The sequence below is a fragment of the Biomphalaria glabrata genome, chromosome 11 (assembly GCF_947242115.1).
Source record: "Biomphalaria glabrata chromosome 11, xgBioGlab47.1, whole genome shotgun sequence".
Classification (NCBI taxonomy): Eukaryota; Metazoa; Mollusca; class Gastropoda; family Planorbidae; genus Biomphalaria; species Biomphalaria glabrata.
The window spans coordinates 1,577,957-1,599,662 of record NC_074721.1 but is presented as its reverse complement, the minus strand read 5'-3'; the positions used below and the strand labels follow the sequence as shown (position 1 = coordinate 1,599,662).

Sequence of the window (21,706 nt, the reverse complement as noted above, 5' to 3'; positions counted from 1 at the left end):
AGGGTTTTTTTTCTCACCCCCCCCCCCATTTTTTAATCAAGTTATAACTTTGGACATTTATTTCTTGCACTTAACAAAACAAGGATCAGTTTTAAAAAATTAGTAAATTAGTTATTTGTCATTAATTATTTAGTTTACTTTGGTATCGAACAAGGGAAAAAATTGTACTTGACTGATGTGATATAAGCTGAATTAGGCACCTTTATACTTCACCGCTTAAAAGTTTGAAACTAACCTTCTATTTGCATAAGCACTTTGCTGGTACAGTGGTTCGTGTATTGGTTTGAGGAGGCTTGAACCGTCGATACCTTTTTTTTAAATAAAAATATATAATTTTAAAAACACTATCACGGTAACTTTCTCTCGAACACCCCTTTCTTTTTCCAAACTAATTGATACAATTACATTTAATTTAAGCTTTTTTTTTTAATTAAAGTATTTTTAAAATATTTTTCTTGCTTTTTTTTTATATATATATTATTATTGTTATACTCATCATGTTATTTATTCTCTGTTTCAGATGTCAGATTCAGATCGATCTATACTTTGGAGGCCGGGGGTCAAGGTCAACCATTCACTACCACCTCCAAGGGTCAAATATTAGTAATAGATAGAACGGAATAGCATACACATGAACTCTATGTTACCTAACAGTGCAATGTCTGGATTTATTCCTTGACCAAAAAAAAAAGAAATACATACTCAGCTACTTTGACTGTCACTATGTCTAGCTGAGATTTATCATTTAGTTGTATACACCCTGTGACGTCAGCAATCATTTTCAAAACAATTTTTTGTTTCCGGTTCTCAAGTTCACAGATCAATCCCGCAGTCAATAAAAGATAAAAGTGTGATTGGTGCGAATATAGACCCACCAAACAGCCATAGAGAGAGAGAGAGAGAGGTTCTCAAACTGGCATCACGGCTGACATACTTCAAGCTCAAGCGAATCTGTAGGATGTAAGGGTCTTAAATGGATGACTTAACTTGTACACGCTCTGGGTGTGTTTTTTTTTTTTTTTCGATGTTTATAAAAAACATCTCATCCCCAGTTCATCAGTGTTGATGTTTTCAGGATGGTACAGCGTGTACATCACATATCTTATATAATTTCAATGAAAGAGAATTGATGTGGTTATTTCTATAACATTTTAGGGCTCTATGCTTTGGATATTCTGAGAATCGCTGTATATCACGATAAGTATTTAGCTGACAGATAAAGTATAAAGATGGTATGACAGATGATGTATAAAGATGGTATGACAGTTGATGTATAAAGATGACATGACAGTTGATGTATAAACATGACATGACAGTTGATGTATAAAGAGGATTAAATATATATGTATTAGGGACTAGCTCAAATTTTTTTTTACGCATGCGCAATTGCAGACAATTCAAACACACTTGTCTAGTGTGTTGTTTTGGATACGTCTTATCGTCCTGTCACGTTGAGGTCAGATTGTGTATGACGCCATTAGAAACATTTTCTCCAGGATTGTACATTTGTTCTTAAGTCTGTTATATGTTAAAATCAACAGATATTTCATAGAAATAATGTTGATGTTTTTTTTTTAAATGGATTAATATCGCATTTTAAGTCACTGGTCTGAAGCAATTTAAAATATATAAACGATAGCATCACTGAATTATATAGGTCAGTGCAGTATTAGGTGATCTTAGCTTATGTCTAAATCTTAACACTGGGGGGGGGGGGGAGGGGGCTCCTCCTTCGAATGGGGTATGGCAGAGGCGTATCTACCAATGTGTGGTTGGTTCGGGCCACACAGGGAATCGGGTAGTAAGGGGCATTTAACATGCTCTAATCATTTAAACCCAAGATCCAGATTTATCATTCTTGACCACTTTACACAGTCTGTGGCCATCACAAAATAAAGTAAGTTCTGTGTTTCGATGCTTAAATACATGTAATTGTGAACACGGACTCAGGTCTTTAGTTAGTTGTATATTAAAAACATTTTTATCTAGATGTGGTAGGGAGCTCTGTAGCGTTTGTAGCTGGCTGTAATAGGTAGCTAGCTATCTTTTATCTGTGTTAGGTAACTCTATATCTGCTAGTAAATAAACTTTTTTTTTTGCTGGTTTGTAGGATTCAAGTCTCTTAGCTAGTTTTTTTTTTTTTTTTTTTTTTTCAAGTTTCGAGCTTTCCGTCAGAAGGACTATTCCGTCCTAGCTAAAATCTCCTCCAGGACAGCAAGGGACAGTTTTGTTTTGTTTTTTTATTACTGTTAAGGGCTATTTCAAGCTTTTAGCTTTTTCATTACACTATAATCCTATCACTCATCTTAGAAAATATAAAACTGGCATGTTGTAACCGTGATCTCTATCCTATATTATCTATATCTTATCTAAGGAATCGTCTGCTAATGTATATTTAGTCTGTTGAACCATTGGGGCGCCACATAGGATCTGAAGATTTACGTTTATTTAAAGAAGAAGACAATGACGTAAGCAAAGAAGGTGCATTGATTGGACTTAGATTTGAGACCAATGTGTACAAGATTTTTTACTTTGGGTTATATCACATACGAAAGTAAAATTAAATTGTGACTTTTTTTTCTAAAATAGTAGACAAAGTTTCAAGAACGTGATAACTGGAAGTATTTTTTTTCTAAAAGACTTGATTGCTATAACTTACAGCCCGTCGCACCTACTGGAGCATAAGCCGCCAAGAAGAAATCTCCATAGTCCACTGTCCTGGGGCAGCCTCTCCATCCTATTTCAGGGTGTATCCCAACTTACTGTCTGTTTCTAGTTCACGCTGCCAGGTACTTCCAGGACAGCGGTTCTCAACCTTTTAGGCTCGGCGACCCCTTTTTACACCCCCCACTCTGCCACGACTCCCCTCCCCCGCAACAGAAGAATAGACAATAACAATCAATTTTTTTCGATGGTCTTCCGCGACCCCTGGCAAATCGTCAATCGACCCCCAAGGGGGGTCGCGAGCCACAGGTTGAGAACCCCCTGTTCTAGGACAGGCTCTCTTTCTCTTCCTTTGCGGGTTCCACTTCAATGCCTGCCTTGTGATGCTAGTTGGACCTTTGTGCAAAGTGTGCCCCATCTTCTCTTTCTGATTTCTTTTTCTACAGGAGCCTGGCTGGTTCTTTGCAAGAGGTCACTGCTGCTGATGGTGTCTGGCCAACGGATGTGCTAATGAAAGTTGACACTGTCTCTGTAGCACCAAGACACCTACATCATTAAGCTATTTATTATTGACAATTTCGAAATAACTATATAGTCTATAGTGTCTCCTGCCCTCTAGTACCACCCCCCTCCCTTAGCCGCCTACACACCATGGCTTTATGATGCGTATCTTAATTTATTAATGACATTTTGATTTTAAAAAAAAATTGTTATCATTATTTCGCAACAAGAGTAAAAGTTGATACATTTTATTGTATTTACCAATTGTGACGTCATACATTTAGCACCATGGCGTCGGAAGCTAAAAAAAAAAAAAATTAGAAAAACTGCATATCACTGACCTAGATACTAAAGGGATGTGATCAAAAAGAAACGTCATTTCCAGTTTCGTGAGTGAATCTATTAACTCTTTCTCTCCGTAATTATTTTTCCACGTTCTTCATTTTGCTCATTTCTATTTCACTACCCTGTTATGATTGGGCTTCAATAGCTTTGTTGTTTGTTATCAGAAAATGTTGTATTTGGTATAGAATTAAAGGAGAATGCATGCTCTTTTTATATAGTTCAAAGTCAAGTTTAAAAAAGTAAACATTAATTTAATATAGTGAGGTCAAAATCAACGATGGTATCGTCGATCAGGAGAGAAAGAGTTAAAGAGGACATACATTTTTATATAGGCTTGTTCAATTTAATTCTTATGCTTAAGACGACCTACGCCAAGCAATAGCTAAAAGGATTCATTGAGTTTCAATGTCATTTTTATTATGTACATATGTATGTTTTGTTTTATGTACATATGAGTGTTATGTTTGGTGACAGCGAAAACAAAAAAAATATAATTTTGCCTCTGACCTGCTATGAGACAGTGGATGTTTATTAGTGTATTTAATAATGTATTTAAATTGTACATACTAGTTTTCAGTTTATTGTTGTTGTTTTATTTTTGGCTAAGAAATCCAATTGTGAGAAAGATGGACTCGGAAAGATCTTTCAGGAACTTGATTGTTGAATGATTGCTATGATTGTGATGTGAGCTTGATTGCTAAATTATAATCGCTAGAGATGTGCACCATTTACATTTCAATTTATTCCATGTCGCTGAGCGTTCTAAAAAAAAAAGAAAGGTAATTTTAACAACTTTTTGTATACAACACTAACATAAAAACATACAGACCCTTGTGTCCTGTCTTGAGACACATACGCAGACGTTTGTGTCGCCTTGAGAGACATATGCAGACAGCGGGTCCAGTCTTGAGATTCATGCAGACGCTTGTGTTTGGTCCTTTGACACATATGCAGATAATTGTGTCCGGTCTTGAGACTTGTACAAACATCCGTTTCCGGTCTTGAGGGACGTATTACTGTCCTGTCATACAAGTGTCGCGGGTTTAAAGAAATTAATAGACTAGTAGGTTTTATGTCTATCCCATGATTGCCTTCAGAACGAGGCTGAGGTTAATAAATTCATTTCCTAGAGTGAAAATAAACAGAAAACACATACATACTTTTTAACAATTATTTATATTGAAAAAGTCAGCGTTTCTACTCCAATATCAGTTTGGACCCGTTCACTCTTCCAAACTTTAATACTTCAATTATTTCCTCATATAACTCAACTTTTGATATATTTTATTTAAAAAAAAAGGATTCCAAAATTACAAATTGGTTTTACTTACATATTGGTTTAACATGGTTAAACAGCTATTGACAACTTTCCCGGACACTTGAGTAGATCAAATTCTCAGAGGCTAAAGACATTAAAATACATAGGTCATTACTATTATTTGTTTCACTTACAAAGAATAATAGATTTTTTTGAACTTTTATTCAAATTATAGTTTTCAATCTAATGACAATATGTTTATACTAGATGATTTTTTTTAGAATTGTTTTTGACATGCTCAAAGACTTAAATGCCAACATGAATAATATGTCATCATCTAGCATTATTTAGCGTCACGCTAAAATCGTAAATTGATCCATTGACGCTAAATTTGACATGTACTTTTGAAAGGGTTGCAGAATTCTTTTTCAACTGATGTGTCATCATCTATGCTAAAATAGTCAATCAATCTATAGACGCTAAATTTGACATGCGCTTTTTTATACAGTTGTAGAAATCTGTTGTTGTTTTTTCACTGAATGTTGAAACTCCGAGACTCACTTAGGGGGGTATATTTGTCTGCTCTGAGTCTGATGTCTGATGGCTGCGTGTCGTTTCTCCCCCCCCCCCCCCGCCCATCCCTTTAATGTACACTAAGTGACGCTATTGTATTTATCAAACAAGGAAGTGACGTCTGTATGTGTACAAGTTGAATGTCAATATGCTTTTTTTTTTAGGACTATTGTAAATACGATGATTTTCACGTGCGTGTTTCTTAGTGCGTGTGAGTTGATACATGAGTGCGTGTGAGTCTATCTACAAATATTTATATCTCTGTGTAGTTTATACCTATTTGGTCAATAGTTCAATATTGAAGACAGGTCGATACATTGGAACGTTGCATGTCTTTTTGTGGTTTTTTTTTTTTTTTTTGGAAATTCTATATAAAAAAATGAGAATAAAAACTACAATTATTTGAGTATAAAATTTTGGTTTTTAATTATTTGTGTTTGTTTTGCAACAGTTACTCAATTGAAGGGTTTCTTATTTATTAACTGACAGGCATTATACAAGCTAGGGAAGCGCGGTGACTGAGTGGTTAAGCGCTTGGCTTCCGAACCTGGGGTCCCTGGTTCGAATCTCGGACTGGGATTTTGAATTATGGGATTTTTTAGGGCGCCCTTAAGTTGACCCAACTCTATAGGGTACCTGACTTAAGTTGGGGAAAGTAAAGCCTGCTGGTCGTTGTGCTGACCACATGGCACCCTGCTCGTTAACCGTAGGCCAAAGAAACAGATGCCCTTAACATCATCTGCCCTATAGACCGCCTGGTCTGAAAGGGGAGCTTTACTTCTAAAACAAGTTGTCGCAATATTTGAAAGAAATCCGCTACAATACTAGCCTTACGATCAGGAAATATATAATGTACATAGCAGTTCTTTCTTCATAACAGGTTATCAAAATTGAATGTAAGTTTGATCAGAGTTAATTTGAAGACATATTTAAGGTTAAAACTTGAAGACGTTTCCTTTGGTGTAACTAGGGATTTAAGGGCCCTGGGGGCGTGACTTCTGTAGGGTCCCCTGAATTTCGACATCTTGACATGAGATAATGGCGTAATATTTAGTGTAAAAATTAATGAGATAATGGCGTAATATTTAGTGTAAAAATTAATGAGATAATGGCGTAATATTTAGTGTAAAAATTAATGAGATAATGGCGTAATATTTAGTGTAAAAATTAATTTCAGACACTCATTTGGGGGCATCCACCTCAAGTGGGGGCCCTGGGAGATTTTCAAATTTGGACAACCCCAATACTAGCTAAACCCCTCGACGTTTCCATAAAATGAAGACGTTTACGTCCTTGGTAAATCCTTAACCACAAGATTTGAACTTGGCACCATCGTGACGACAGTTCTCAGTGCATACTACAAGACCAGGCTAATAGTTCCTTCCTACACCAAATTTGAAACTGTCGGGTATAGTTGAGATGAAGGCTCTTAAAACTCTGGGCCAGCAATGTAAAAACATAGAGCAATCCTTTCAACGGCCTGATTAAACAGAGTGTTTGGTCTGGAAGAGCTGAAACCCTAAGCCAGAAATGTTATTTTGTGTCATAAAAATTCTATTCTTGTTCCTAAGACGTCACTCGGAAAACAATTTATTGATAAATTTGATGTAAGCCGAATTTGATTGCAAGATAATTCCTTATTTCTGAAAAATTATAGTGGTTAGTATCTGCTATGTTTCCAATTAGTCAAGCGTTGTACATTTATTTTCAAAGCTATAGATCTACATAAACTGTCAAAAGGCTTTGAAAATCTTATGAGCTGTTTTCTCAATAGAAGAGAATTTCGTAGAGACGCTCTTTAGGCGTCCGCTAGTCGCTAACCTGGTCACGTGACACTCTCGTTAAACGTTTAACACCAGCTGACCTTTACATCATCTGTCCAATAGGTCGCAATGTCTGAAAGGAGAACTCTCTAGACCAGTGGTGCCCAACCTCATTTGACCCGCGGACCATTTTAATCTCCAGCACTGGTGTCGCGGGCCACATCAACGAAAATGTATATAGACAATAGGAAATTGACCTGAATTTGAAGTTATTTGATTAGAAACCCTTGGATCTATATTAAGTACATACATTAATGAATTGTATATTTGAAGTTTGTTTTTTTTTCACGCGTCAGATAATGGCCTAATTTCTGTACCGTACTTAAAATATGAGAAATTTTATAGCTAGCTTTACAACCGACTCATTTTCTTGTCTCTTTTTAGTAAATTTTCCTGTCGATCTACACTCTGTAGGCATAGTTAAACTATCTTTTATTCGCTGCTTAAATCGAGAATGCCGCCATATTCATTTTATAATGTCGTTAATACGTTTTTCTTTTTTAAACAGTCACACTTTCTTTACAAATCAAATATGTCAGCTGTTTATTATGTTCCACAAAAAAGTAAAAGAACCGTTCACCTTTTCTGATATAAAAAAAAAATTGGGGGCCGTAACGTAGATAATGATACATTTGTCAACCTTTTTTTTTTTTTTTTTGAATGGGAGATTTTCTACACATTGTGTCAACATTTTGGCAGGCCGGATGGAACCACGTCGCGGGCCGCATCTGGCCCGCGGGCCGTATTTTGGGCATCACTGCTCTAGACAGTCGAGGCTAGACTTTCATACTATTAACATCTTCAAGTTATAGTGACTGAGACTAGAACATTCCCGACTGGTATGAAACATGCTTATTAGATCTTCACTAGTGGACTTATTCTACTAAGAGTTACTTGAACATTGTGTACATCTGTATCTGTGAGTCACTAGGCCTAGTGAGGTGATGTCTTGCCAAGTCTCGGCGGAAGGACTAATCTTTCCAGTCTTGTTACCAATTGGAGTTCATCTCAGGCCTCTGTAAGTCTGTAAATATTGACTCCTATAAGGCATACTTCGCACAGAAATACTCAAGCTATCTGTAGACCCAGATTAAACATATTACATTGGTATTTGTCTGTTTTCCAAGATTTTCCTTCCGACTCTGAAGAGATTGCAAGTTAAGGAACTGATAAAACAGAATAATCAGACATATCTAGTGATTAAAGGGAATTAATTCTATTTATAAGCTTTGAGTATTGAGCTCTAGTTGATTCGAAGTTATGCGCCCTTGGTAAAGCGTGATAAAGAGATAAGATAGTAAACATTGATGATATCTAACATCCATTTACAAGATGTTTGATACTTGAAGATATAAGGGAGGGAGCGGGTGTCAGGACTACCCCCCCCCCAAACACACACACACTTCCCATCACAAAGTGACAGTTTTGAAAGTGACTTAACAGCCAATAATTTTATAATTAAAGATACTGAAAGTCATTTCACTTCATATTATCTTGTCTCCGACACGGTGAAAGCATGTAGGAAACGCCCCTATACATTGAAATGAAGAGGCTATGGTGGCTGAGTGGTAAAGCGTTTGGCTTCCAAATCGAAGGGTCAGGGGTTCAAATCTCGCTGAGAGTTGGGAGTTTTAATTAAGGCGCTACTGAACCCAACCAAACTCTAATGAGTACCTAACAGTAGTTGGAGATAGTAAAGGCGGTTGGTCGTTGTGCTGGTTACATGGCACCCTCGTTAACCGTCGGCCATACAAACAGATGACCTTTTACACCCTCTGCCCTATAGATCGGAAGTTCCAAATATGTTTTGTGCTTTAATGTTGAACTTAGAAATGTAACAATAAACTGTCATATTTTGATAATCCATGTAAGGGTTAGTTTAAGACTAAGACTAAGACTAAGGCTGCATTGGATTGCATATGCTGTAATCGTAAAAAAAAAAACAAAAAAAAAATAACTGCTGTTTATATGTTCCAATTACGTCAGGAGTTTAATTTAGAGTGAAATTCACAGCGATGGCTATAAACAAACAAGCCTGGACATTTTGAGCCCCCCTTAAGATATGACGGCTTAAGTCCCCCAAATCCCAGAATATCACTGAATAGATCATGCATTGTGTTTCGTGACGCCCGGCGCCTCTATCATTAATTACGCCGAGTTGACGTGGACGTCCTCTTCCCAGACCACGCTTTCTTATTTTTTTCTTTTTTTTTTTTTTGATAAGTATGAAAAAAAAAGAAGACCTCAGGAGAGAGTTATTTAGCTCTTACATAGAGTGTATTTAGTTCGTATTTTGTATGCCAGTTGAATAGAACGAGACACAGGCCTTAAGTTTATGGCGGGGCTTTAGATTTTAGTGGGCTTGAGAAAGAGAGAGAGAGAAAGAGAGAAAGAGAGAGAGGAAAAAAAAGAAGAAAGCAAGAAAGAAGGAATAGATAGATAGATAGATAGATAGATAGATAGATAGATAGATAGAGAGAGAGAGAGAGAGAGAGAGAGAGAGAGAGGAAAAAAAGAAGAAAGCAAGAAAGGGATAGATAGATAGATAGATAGATAGATAGATAGATAGATAGATAGATAGATAGATAGATAGATAGATAGATAGATAGATAGAGAGAGAGAGAGAGAGGAAAAAAAGAAGAAAGCAAGAAAGAAGGGATAGATAGATAGATAGATAGATAGATAGATAGATAGATAGATAGATAGATAGATAGATAGATAGATAGATAGATAGATAGATAAATAGATAGATAGATAGATAGATAGATAGATAGATAGATAGATAGATAGATAGATAGATGGATGGATGGATGGATGGATAGATGGGTGGGTGGGTGGATGAATGGATGGATGGATAGATGGATGGATGGAAAGATAGATAGATAGATAGATAGATAGATAGATAGATAGATAGATAGATAGATGGATGGATGGATGGATGGATAGATGGGTGGGTGGGTGGATGAATGGATGGATGGATAGATGGATGGATGGAAAGATAGATAGATAAATAGATAGATAGATAAATGATAGATAGATAGATAGATAGATAGATAGATAGATAGATAGATAGATAGATAGATAGATAGATAGATAGATAGATAGATAGATAGACAGACAGTGATAGATAGATAGATAGATAGATAGATAGATAGATAGATAGATAGATAGATAGATAGATAGAAAGTGATAGATAGATAGATAGATAGATAGATAGATAGATAGATAGATAGATAGATAGATAGATAATTAGATAGATACATACATAACGGTACTTGAAATTTGGTATTTATAATTATTTTGTTACTGTCATATCTGCTATTTTAAATTTATTTTTTTTCATGACATAAATAGCTTCTTTCGTGTGTCTTATCTTATCTTATCTTATCTTATCTTATCTTATATAATATAAATGGTTAGGTTATGATGTCCAATGAATGACTATGATAATGTCATATGAATGACTATGTTATAATGTCCTATGAATGACTATGTTATAATGTTTCTTCCCCCTTAAAAATCGTCTGATTAGACCACCCGCAACCTAGTCCAGACAAGAGACGCACGAGATGGGCTCAAGAAGACGAGAGGAGGGCGCTGACGAAACCCTTCAGACTTGCCAACTATTCGGCATCTCTTTCCGCAGCGTCCGTCTCTCAGCGTTGTTTGATGATGTTCCTGTCAGCCCAACTTTTGTCGAGTGACAAGGCGGCTTGTTTATTAGCACTGAAAACAATGTTTTGCCCCAAGGATGATAGGGAAAGAGTCCAACACATGATAGAAGGTCACTATACTGTGTATACTGTAAAGAGTGCTTATTATAATGCGATATAAGACCTAAAACAAGGATCCAATTTGGTTAACGATGATATGCATATGTAAGTAAAGTATCTTTTCAGAGATTGCGATCTATGGGGTAGATTATGTACAGGTCATCTGTTTCTTTGGCCAGCGGTTAACTAGTAATTACTAGTAGGGTTTCGTGAGGCCAGCACAACGATCAACCGCATTTACTTTCCCAATCATTAGAGTTGGCTGGCCTCAAGGGCGTTCTTACAGTCCCGAAATTACAAATCCATGTCTTCACCGCGACTCGAACCCGGGACCTCTTGGTTAGGAAAAAAGAAAGGGCTTTAACACTCAGCCAAAACGCCCCCACTTAATAATTATGAAAAAAAATCAATCTTACTTTAATTATTACACAATAAGTAATATATACGACATTTAGTTTCGACTCGCTCTCCATCGAGCGCAGACAGTCCACATGCTTCACTATATTCAACAGGAACATTAAGACCTACCTGTTCAAAACTTACCAGTTAAAAATCTACCTTTTCAAAGCCAACCTGTTCAAAACCTACTTGTTCAAAACCTACCTCTTCAAAACCTACCCGTTCCAAACCTACCTATTCAAAACCTACTTGCTCAAAATCTACCTGTTCAAAACCTACCTATTCAAAATCTACCTGTTCAAAACCTACCTATTCAAAAACTACCTGTTCAAAACCTATCTGTTCAAAACATTCCTGTTCAAAACCTACATATTCAAAATCTACCAGTTCAAAACCTACCTATTCAAAATCTACCTGTTCAAAAACCACCTCTTCAAAAACTACCTGTTCAAAACCTACCTGTTCAAAACATACCTATTCAAAACCTACCTGTTCAAAACCTACCTATTCAAAACCTACCTATTCAAAAACTACCTGTTCAAAACCAACCTTTTCAAAACCTACCTGTTCAAAACCTACATATTCAAAATCTACCTGTTCAAAACCTACCTATTCAAAACCTACCTGTTCAAAACCTACCTATTTAAAACCTACCTGTTCAAAACTTGTTCAGACTAGTTTGTCATCTAAACTTTCATGTTCATGTCTGTTCTGCTCTTCTAGCGCCTTGAGCTTAAAGTCTGTTTGTTAACAGCACTATATAAATTAAATGATTATAATATAATATTATTATCATACAGTTAGGGTTATTAGCTATCTCATCTCATCTGTCCCAAGAGGTGATGTGACATTTCACGTAAGCAAGCCTCTCCAGTCCTTTCGGTCAGTAGCTGTTCTTAGCGGAGTATCAAGAGAGACAAAAAGAGAATCCACTGACAGACAGACAGACAGACGTAGTTGCCAAAAAAAGAGAACTTAAATCGACCACCGCCGAGCCAAAGTTATGTCTACGCCGGATGTGGCAAAATATGTAGGTCGCAGCGGGCACTGCGTAGCCACGAGAAATACTGTACTCTTCATTAATTCTTCACACTTCAAGAATAGCATTACTATTATTAGTAGCAAGAGAGGGTCAAGTCTATTCCATTACGTTATGGTCTAAGGCAGCGGTTCTCAACCTTTTAAGCTCGGCGACCCCTTTTTACAATACCCCACTCTGCCGCGACCCCCCCCCCCCCCCCACAGATACATACAGCAATAAAAGAGTAGACAATACCAATCCATATTTTCGATGGTCTTAGGCGACCCCTGGCAAATGGTCAATCGACCCCTAAGGGGTCGCGATCCACAGGTTGAGAACCCCTGGTCTAAGGTTTTAAATTTACTTATATTACAGTACTAATGTATATATACATTAGATACATAATAAGGCTTATCTTCGAGCAGTGGTTCTCTCAATCCTTCTATATGGATCTAAGACATGGGTATTATACAGAAAGCAACTTGGTATACTTAAGCACTTTCACCGAAAATGCTTCCGCCCCATACGTGATACATAAAAATATCTACGGAAATGCGTTTGTTAAAAGAAAATAGTTGACTGTAAATAACTTTTAATTTAAAAATCTAAGCTTTGTACTTTTTAAAATTTATTTTTTAGAATTTTCAACTTCAAACTTTGTCGAGGTTCTGAATGACATTCTATCGATGATAGCAATCCTGTTTCTTCCTGTTACCAGCGGCGCATAACTCCCCATCATCAGAGAGCCGGATACTTCTAGCTTGAAAAGAAAAAAGACAGTTAATTCCCCTTGAAGTGGTCTCTTAGAAATGTCCCAAGTGGGACTTCCACAGCCATGAAGCCGCCGATGTAGATCTAAATCCTATCCCGCAAGGAGACAACACTGATTCTATTTTTTAAAAGTTTCTCTATTTGCTTGTCCCCGCCCCCCCCCCCCCAAACAATAGTTCCCTCCTTCTCCCTTTTTCCCACACACCATGACATCCCCCCCCCTTTCCACACCTCTCTGCAGTAGTTCCAGTCGTTCTCTATCATGGACCAACATACCTCGCACAATTTCACATCATCAGCTGAAGTTCCAAAAGGCACACACAAAGAGTCGTCCCTGGCTGGAATGCAGCAAGGCACTGCTCTTCAAAGAACTTTTAACTTTTCAAAAAAAGACATACATACACATACAAAAGAAAGAAAGAAAGATCTTTTTTTTTTTTCTCCCTTCCCCATTTCCCTGTCTCCATCTCTCTCTCTCTCTTTCCCGCTTGCTGCTAAGCTCAGACGTAAAGTCGGAAAGATTTACGGCCAAGACTACGGCAGCCGGGCGCTTGATTGTCGTCTGCTGTCAGAACGCACGTCTGCTAAAAGTCTCGTCACGTGATCTCCCTGCTCCTCTTAAGACGAGGATAAAAGAAATTCTGCCCCATAAATATAAATAGTAAGAAACTGTATATATATATATATATATTGTTACGTATTTCTGAATCTTCTTGCTAGATGTACTAGTAGGCACACAAATAAAAACACTGTAAAGAACTTGACGACTAAACTTTCAGCTTCATATAACTTTATTGACTATTAAATCTAACAATTTGTTACTGTAACATGTAGCGTAGAAGACTGTACAATATCTGTCAGTTTACAGTTAGCTATACTTCGTTGCAATTCATCTCTTCACTTCGTTGCAATTCATCTCTTCTCAACTTGCATCGAGCCGTATTCCACAGAACAGACCAACGACACACTTCCCAGTGTCGCTCCAGGTCTCCCAAAACTGAACCAAGTCGTACTCAAGTCTACCGAATCAGAGCCGCACACGTCTTACATCGACTGTATCGACTGTAACGGCTCAAGACCACTGTAGTTCGCTGTATAGACTTTAACGACAGTAGTCCACTCCAGTTAACTCTACCCTAGTTAACTTGCATCGAGTCGTACACATTTCTCTTCTACTGTCTCTCACAGTAGACAACAGTACCGACGACTCACTCACGACTGACTTTCACATTAACTCTCTGGCTTATATAGAGTCCCTAATCGTTCCTCCAAAGTTGCACAAACACGGCTAGTATCTTCTGGAACAACACGTGAGGAAACGTCACATCCTGTCTTTATTTATACATGTAGATTCCAGAGAACACCTGCTGCAGTGTCATCTTGCCGTGGTCACAAGTTGTGACCTCTATCTGTCACTGGACATTGCTAGTACCTTCTGGAATAACAAGTAAGAACACGTCACATCCTGTCTCTGTTTATACATGTACATTCCAGAGAACACCCGCTGCTGTGTTATCTCGTCGGGGTCACACGTTAACCTATTCCTGTCACTGGTCATTTGTAACACTATATATATATATATATTCAAGTCCTTTTAAGTATAAACTGCCTATTATTGTGTAGCATTCAAATATAACATATTTACAAGGCTAACATTATTTACAGATAACCCATCCACTAGATCAGGGGTGGGCAAATTACGGCCCGCCGGAGTGTTTTATACGGCCCGCCGACACCTACAAAAATCAGTTTTGCCCTGTCTCATTATTAAAAGTTTCAAGTAAGCGAAGATTATGCTTATTGGCCATACATCAATACACTCTATTCTTAGACACAATCTCTGAGTGTTGGGTAGACTTGGAACAAGATGGCAAGTGTAACAACTGATGGAGCTCGATCTTTGACTGTGAAAAATAGTGCTTTTTTTTTTATTAAAAAATATCCCAACCATAAACTCTAAACAGGAAAGTTTGCACAAAGCTGCATAAAATTTCAACATAATAATCTCACTATTCATACTACATATCCGCTAGTTTAGCATGGGCAAGGCAAATGAGAAGAATATGAATTCTTAAGAAAGAAATGGTTGTTACTTAAAGGATAATGACTCTGACTTTGTTACCAATATTTCTAATGAAGAGTGGAAGAAAGATTTGATATTTTATATGAGCCGTAATGCAATTGATTGCTTGCCTGTGAAATGTAAATGTGTGTTAAATCTTTTCAAACAAGGTTTCCCATTTTTACATGCAAGCAAAAGATTATAATTTGTGTCATTTTCCTTTGCTGAAAGGTGAAACTATTTCTAGTGAAATGATTAAAAGTACAACACTAGATTCCATAATTGTGCAATTTGTAAAAGCAAATTTTAAGACGTCAAGAACCAGTTTTCAATACCATCAGCTCACCTTAAGCGCAGAAGCTGATTCAGCTCCAGAGGATATAGCTCAAAGCAAAGAGAAGTTCCAGTCAGTACTTAGACGGGAGTCTTATTGATGCCAGAAGCTGTATTTCCACACTTTAAAAAAAAAACTTTGCTGCTGTTCATACTATTTGGGTACACATACATCTGTTCTTCTTCTTCGTTCTCATTTTACATGTTGGAGGGTTCAGATCAGTAATTCTATATCTGAGATGAACCGCACATTGGCTTCCAGATCAGGCAGTTCTCCGAATAGTCTTTGGAAGGCTCTGGGGACAGAGTCTTGTTCAGGCCTCTTGATTTTGTATACACCATTAAATGACATGGCCAGCATTCTCCGATGATACTCCACAAGAGCAGGTTTCACTCGTCCCGACATTTAACTTCCGGAAGGTAAATTGTCTCATTCAGTGAGCAAGTTGTTTTTTTTTTTTGTGGAAAATAACCAAGTGGGAAGCGTGGTCGAGAGGCTAAGTGCGCTTGAACTTGGCTTGGCTTGGCTACCTAGAAGGGGGCTCGAGGTTCGACACCCGACTCGGGCAGAGTTGTGTTTACTGAGCGCCTAAAGGCAGCACGGAAAACCAACTCCTAGATACCCCTCCCCCCCACCGGTCCACAAATGAGATTGGACCAAAAACGCTCTGAGCATGAAAGTAGCGCTATATAAAAGCTATAATAATATAATAATAATAATTACTGGTCAACGTTGACTGACTGTAATTTGACAGCAGTCACAAGGGCAACAGCTAGTTATATAGTTTAACAGTTCCGTAACATTATGCACGAGTGTAAAAAGTAAAAAATTGCACATTAAGTACAACTGTATATTTGTGAGGATATTGTGATTTAAAAAGAGAACAGCAGTTTTTTTTTTTTTTTAAATCGTAAAATTGGTTTCAAACATTGCTATTTTTTGTTGTATTTTTTCAACGTGGAGTGTGGAAAAAAAAAGAAAGAAACGTGTTAGCTAGCGTATCTTTCTAAGTTATATATATATATATATATATATATATATATATATATATATATATATATATATATATATATATATATATATATATATATATATATATATATATATATATATATATATATATATATATATGCGGCCCGCCATTCCGAATTTTTTTTAATGCGGCCCTCGATACAAAAAGGTTACCCACCCCTGCACTAGATGACTTCCTTCTGCATATTTTTCAACACACTCGTCAATTCCCCCAAGTCCCCTAACTCTCCGATACCCAACACTTGACCGTGTGTCACGGTTGACCACACATATAGTAACCGTTTCACAACATATATATACATATATATATATATATATATATATGTATATATATACAGTGCTTATTTTGTAAAAAGAAATAGGTGCCGGTATTCAGTGATTAGGTATCGGTACTCAGTGACGGATCGCCCTTTATGGCTAGGTCCCCTTAGCTACGTTTAATGTTAATACCAAACCCTTAGTCTACCGGACTTGGGTGATAAGCGCTCTGATATACGGTATTGAAAGATGGTCAACCTACTCATGTCAAGAAAAAAAAGTTGAATATCTTCCACTTCGAGGCCTAAGGCGATCTTTACAATAAGATAAAATAACCAATGAGGAAGTGCTACGAAAAGCAGGGTGCCTGGGTATACCGTCTAAAACTAAACTATAATAAAAAATCGTATAGTATTAGATCTACATCCTATTAAACCACTTGTCACATTAGATCTGAACGAAGTGGTCGTCTCCTTTCCATTAGGACTAAAACAGAAAGATTTTTAAAACTTTCGGTCAGTGTGTTACAAGATCATCTGTCGTCATCAAAAAGTACATAGAAGTCTAATTCATAAAGCACTGATTGTGAATGTGTATGTGTTTCGTGTGTGAATGATGTTCGAATTTTTCATCTATGCTGTTATTGTACAGTAGTTACACTGATTTTGTCAATTTTAGTCAAACTGAATTTCCATTTGATTGGATCAATAAAATTATCTTATCTTATCTTATTCATAAAGGGACATAAGTTTGTGACAGTGACTGTGGCTATCAGATCTATTATCATGTCTTCTTATACTTATGCCAAACGTTGTTTTTTTTTTTTTTTTTGGTTTTATTGTTTTGGAATGTCCAGTCATTAAGGTTTTAATGAAATTGGATTCTAGCCTAAAGCCTTTAAAAGTAGTGTCTATCACTGTCTATACCTCTATCGCATTTTAAATTTGTTATTGTGTTCATAATGAATGCATGAAGAGAAAACACAATAGAATGTGTGTGAAGTCTTTCAAAACACCGGAAGTGAACTCTTGACTATTCATTGATTTTTTTCCCCCTCAAACAACATTTTCAGTCTATGTGTCATAAAATCAAATTCCGCCAACTTTACAAGCTTCCAGTTCAACGGCATTAATGAGTTAGCTCTGCGGTGGGTCCACCGCGCGCTCACGCATGCGCGCTGACATCAAGGAAATCTTAACTACAGCACCCAGGCCCAAAACACAAGACTCGCCCAGCTCTCCCGTGTTCAATGGCCTGTGCTAGATCGATGTGAGGACCACTGGACCAGATCAAAGTCATTGGTGATGACTCCACGGCGCTGGGTGCTCCCACCAGTTACCCCCCGCCCAGGTCACCAGTTTTCAGCCTCTCAAGCCAAACAACATTGTGGAAGCGATTTTCGCTAGAGTTGACCTGACATGGTGGTCGATACTCTAGAACCTGTGTGATCCCAGCAAATAGGCATTCGTTATAACGTGAAATGTTTGGACTATAACATATTATCAAAGGCGATTTCATGGTGGCGAAATTCTTTACATACCCCATCCAATTCTCCACCTCTGACATCATTTTATTGAATTAAAATAATAATAATAAGGCGTGTCTTCGAGTCCGAAAATTAATAAGGGGTGCGGTATATGACGTGGCTACGCAGTCCCAGCTGTGGCCTACATGTTTTTCCACATCCAGCGCAGACATATCCATTGTCCGCCGCTGGTCGATTTAGAGCTTCTTTTCGCTGTTTAAAATAAATATGTATATATTATATTGCTCGTCCGTCGTGAATCAACGATGACCACTTTTTAGTCTTTTGTCTTAAAGTGTCTCGTCCTAAAGTGTCTCTAAATATGCACGGCAAAAATGTGTCAAAAAAAACAAACAAACAACTTATGCATAATTTTCCGATTTGAACTCACAGTTCTATAAAGTCAACTCAAAGTGTCTGCTTAACTAGTGGTACAGACTCTACAGACTACGGTTTCAACAATGTATACAAATCCATTTCCCAACATTCGGGGAACAAAGAAGCAGATTACATTAGAATGAAGTCAACGGATAAAGTGCCAGTCATTTCGGAGCTATCGTTTCAGATGAAGGAACCTAACCTGAACTACTGGTCAGAATTACTCTGTCCAAAGCAGCAAAAGCAGAACTGAAAACAATATGGAATGAGAAAGGCTTAGAACTCCACACTGAAATCAGACCAATGCGCTCCCTGGTCATGGCCAAATTCTTGTATGCCTGTGAATCTTGGACACTGACAGCAGAACTAGAGAGGAGGATCCTAGCAATGGAATTGTGATGAAATAGAAACATCCTGCGTATCACATACAAAGACCGCATCACAAACAAAGAGATTAGAGATAGGATTTGTTCAGCGACCAGACCCCACGATGACCTACTAACTACTGTTAAAAAAAGTAGACTAAAACTCTATAGTCATATCACAAGGTCTTCAGGGATCGCAAAGGCCTTCCTTCAGGGAACAGTACCAGGAAAAAGAAGAAGAGGCAGACAGAGAAAGCATAAAAGAATGGGTGAGACTGCCATTGAAGGAGATTCTATCAGACAAAAGACAGAGAGGAATGGAGAGAGAGTCGTCAACGAATTGTGTGTGATGCCCCAACGGTCCAACAAACTAAAGGAAAGGTGAAGGTGAAACTGGTAGACCATACCTAGGATACTACTACAGTGTTTACTTTTGAGACTGGTCAAGTCCCAAGGTATCTCCTATTAATGTGCCTTCGGTAATAACATTGGCTAACAGAGGCGTTTGTGATATGTCAAAATGCAATAGGAGTATATGGTTTTTTTTTTTTTTTTTTTGGTGGGGGGGGGGGATGACAAGTGACTTGCGCTGGAATTTGGATTAAAGTGAAGAGGATTCGCGCAACACGTCGACCTCACTCTCTCGCCCTAAAGCCCATCCTTTTCCGGAAGCAAGATTTGGTCAAGACGTCCGGGGACAAGTTTGGGTGCAGTGGATGACCAGAGACTTTCTGTGTGTCTTATCCTGCTCTTGAGTGCTCCACAGCAATGTGCTGGTACTTGCCTTTCTGTCCGATTAGTCTAGTTTTGTGACGTTACGCACAGGCCGCCAAGTCCAGACTTCACATGCTAGGTTTGACAGAATCTCAGTGTACTGAGTGCCATGGACACGTCAGATACCCTCAACCTGGTTTAGCCGGCTAGTCAAAGCCGTTTCCGGGGTGTGGCCGCTGCGCATGCTACAGCTTCTGGGAGCCACAGGTGAGAGTTGGGTACCGAACGGGGACCAAGAGTGAGCCAAGCTACCCTCAAAAAGAGGGTACGACTGCCTGTCCACTAGAGGTGCTACCCCTCCTAGATACCCCATACGCCCCGCAATAGGAGTACCTTACAGCTGGAGAACCAAGACCTCTTGTGTGTAATTCTCATAGATATAATTTCACGTTGTGTAATCAGGGTAGTTTAAACAGTGGCCAGTCTGATTAGATTAGGTCAATGTGATCATACAGGTATTGTACTCGAGGTCAAATGCGAACACCTAGACGTCATGCTCCAATGATTCCCGCTGTTAGTACACATAATCATCTTCTGTACCTTGACTTTCGTCGTAGGGGCGCTGTGACGGTTCGTGCAACCAAAGCCCTCCATTTTTCCAGGTCAGCAAGCTATTCTTAGCAAGGTATTAAGAGGGAGACCACTCCATAATTTCACGTTGTCAGGTCAACTTTTCTTTTAACGACTCTTTCTTAGTGCCCCTTCCACTGTTCCTTGAAGGATGACTTTTGATAGTGAGTCATGTCTAACAATAGGACCAAACCAGCTCAGCTTTCGTCTATTCCTAGCATTGAGGAGTTCCTTCTTTTTACCAGCTAGAGCAGGGGTGGGCAAATTACGGCCCGCTGGCCACATGCGGCCCGCCGAAGTGTTTTATGCGGCCCGCCGACGCTTAAAGAAATCAGGTGTTACCACACATTACACATATAAAAAATGCAAATATATTTATATAAATAATTGTAAATATCTATAGATCTAGAAATAATTGAAACTTCTGATTCTTATCACTTATCATGAAGGGCTAAAGAAACATTGTCTTTAATCGTCATTCTAAAATGTTTAAAGTAAACGAAGATTATTCTTAATGGCAATATTTCGAAACATTCAGTCAAAGACAAACACAAGCTAGTATTTATTCAATTCTATCAAAAACTGTGTTGAAAGTGTTGGGTCGGCGTTTACAAGATAGCAAGTGTAACAACTAATGGAGCTCGTGCTTTGACTAAGAAAAACAGGCTTTTTAATAAAATAAAGCATTGAAAATCAAATATATTGTTAGAATTGATTTCTCGATGTTATTGGCACAGAGCCAGCCTTAGGCATAGACAAAGTGCTTAGGGTCACCAATTGGTGAGGGACTTGCACTGATATTCTTCTTATTATTTTAGAGAATAAATAGCGAAACTTGTCCTCAATGTTATTGTTGAAGTACAATAGGTTTTTAATAAATTTAATAATTTGACTGTTATCACTTTTTTTACATAATTTTTTTTTATTTGAGGCCACCAAATTCACTTTGCCAAGGGGCCTTCAATTATTTGCCGGCCATGACTGGCAGTTCCGAGAAGTACTTGAAGATTTGGAAACAAAACATTCCGATGTTCGGTTACACAGTAGTATCCTCTGGCCTAGAAGAATATGGAATCTCAAGGAAGAAATGGTTAGGTTCATTGAAGGACATCGACTGTGACTTTGTTACTAATATTTCTAATGAAGAGTTGAAGACAGACTTCATGTTTATCATTGGAGACATTGCAATGTTTTGTTTGCAAATGAAATGTATCTGCATCTTAAATCTTTTCAAAGTTATTCCACTTCTTGATGCAGCGAGTGAAGTCGGGTCTTATCAT

At 37.8% G+C, this 21,706-nt stretch overlaps 1 protein-coding gene across 6 annotated transcripts in view; it reads left to right on the top strand.

The window, feature by feature from the left end:
• LOC106078423 (homeobox protein Hox-A13-like) overlaps positions 1 to 1,706 on the top strand; it is a 135,626-nt gene extending 133,920 nt beyond the window's left edge. For all 6 annotated transcript variants that reach the window (XM_056004131.1, XM_056004128.1, XM_056004130.1 and 3 more), the window contains one exon: positions 521 to 1,706. In XM_056004131.1, coding sequence (XP_055860106.1) covers positions 521 to 604 — 84 coding nt within the window. In that variant the 3' untranslated portion in view covers positions 605 to 1,706. The remainder of the gene's footprint in view (positions 1 to 520) is intronic.
• The last annotated feature ends 20,000 nt before the right edge of the window (positions 1,707 to 21,706 follow it).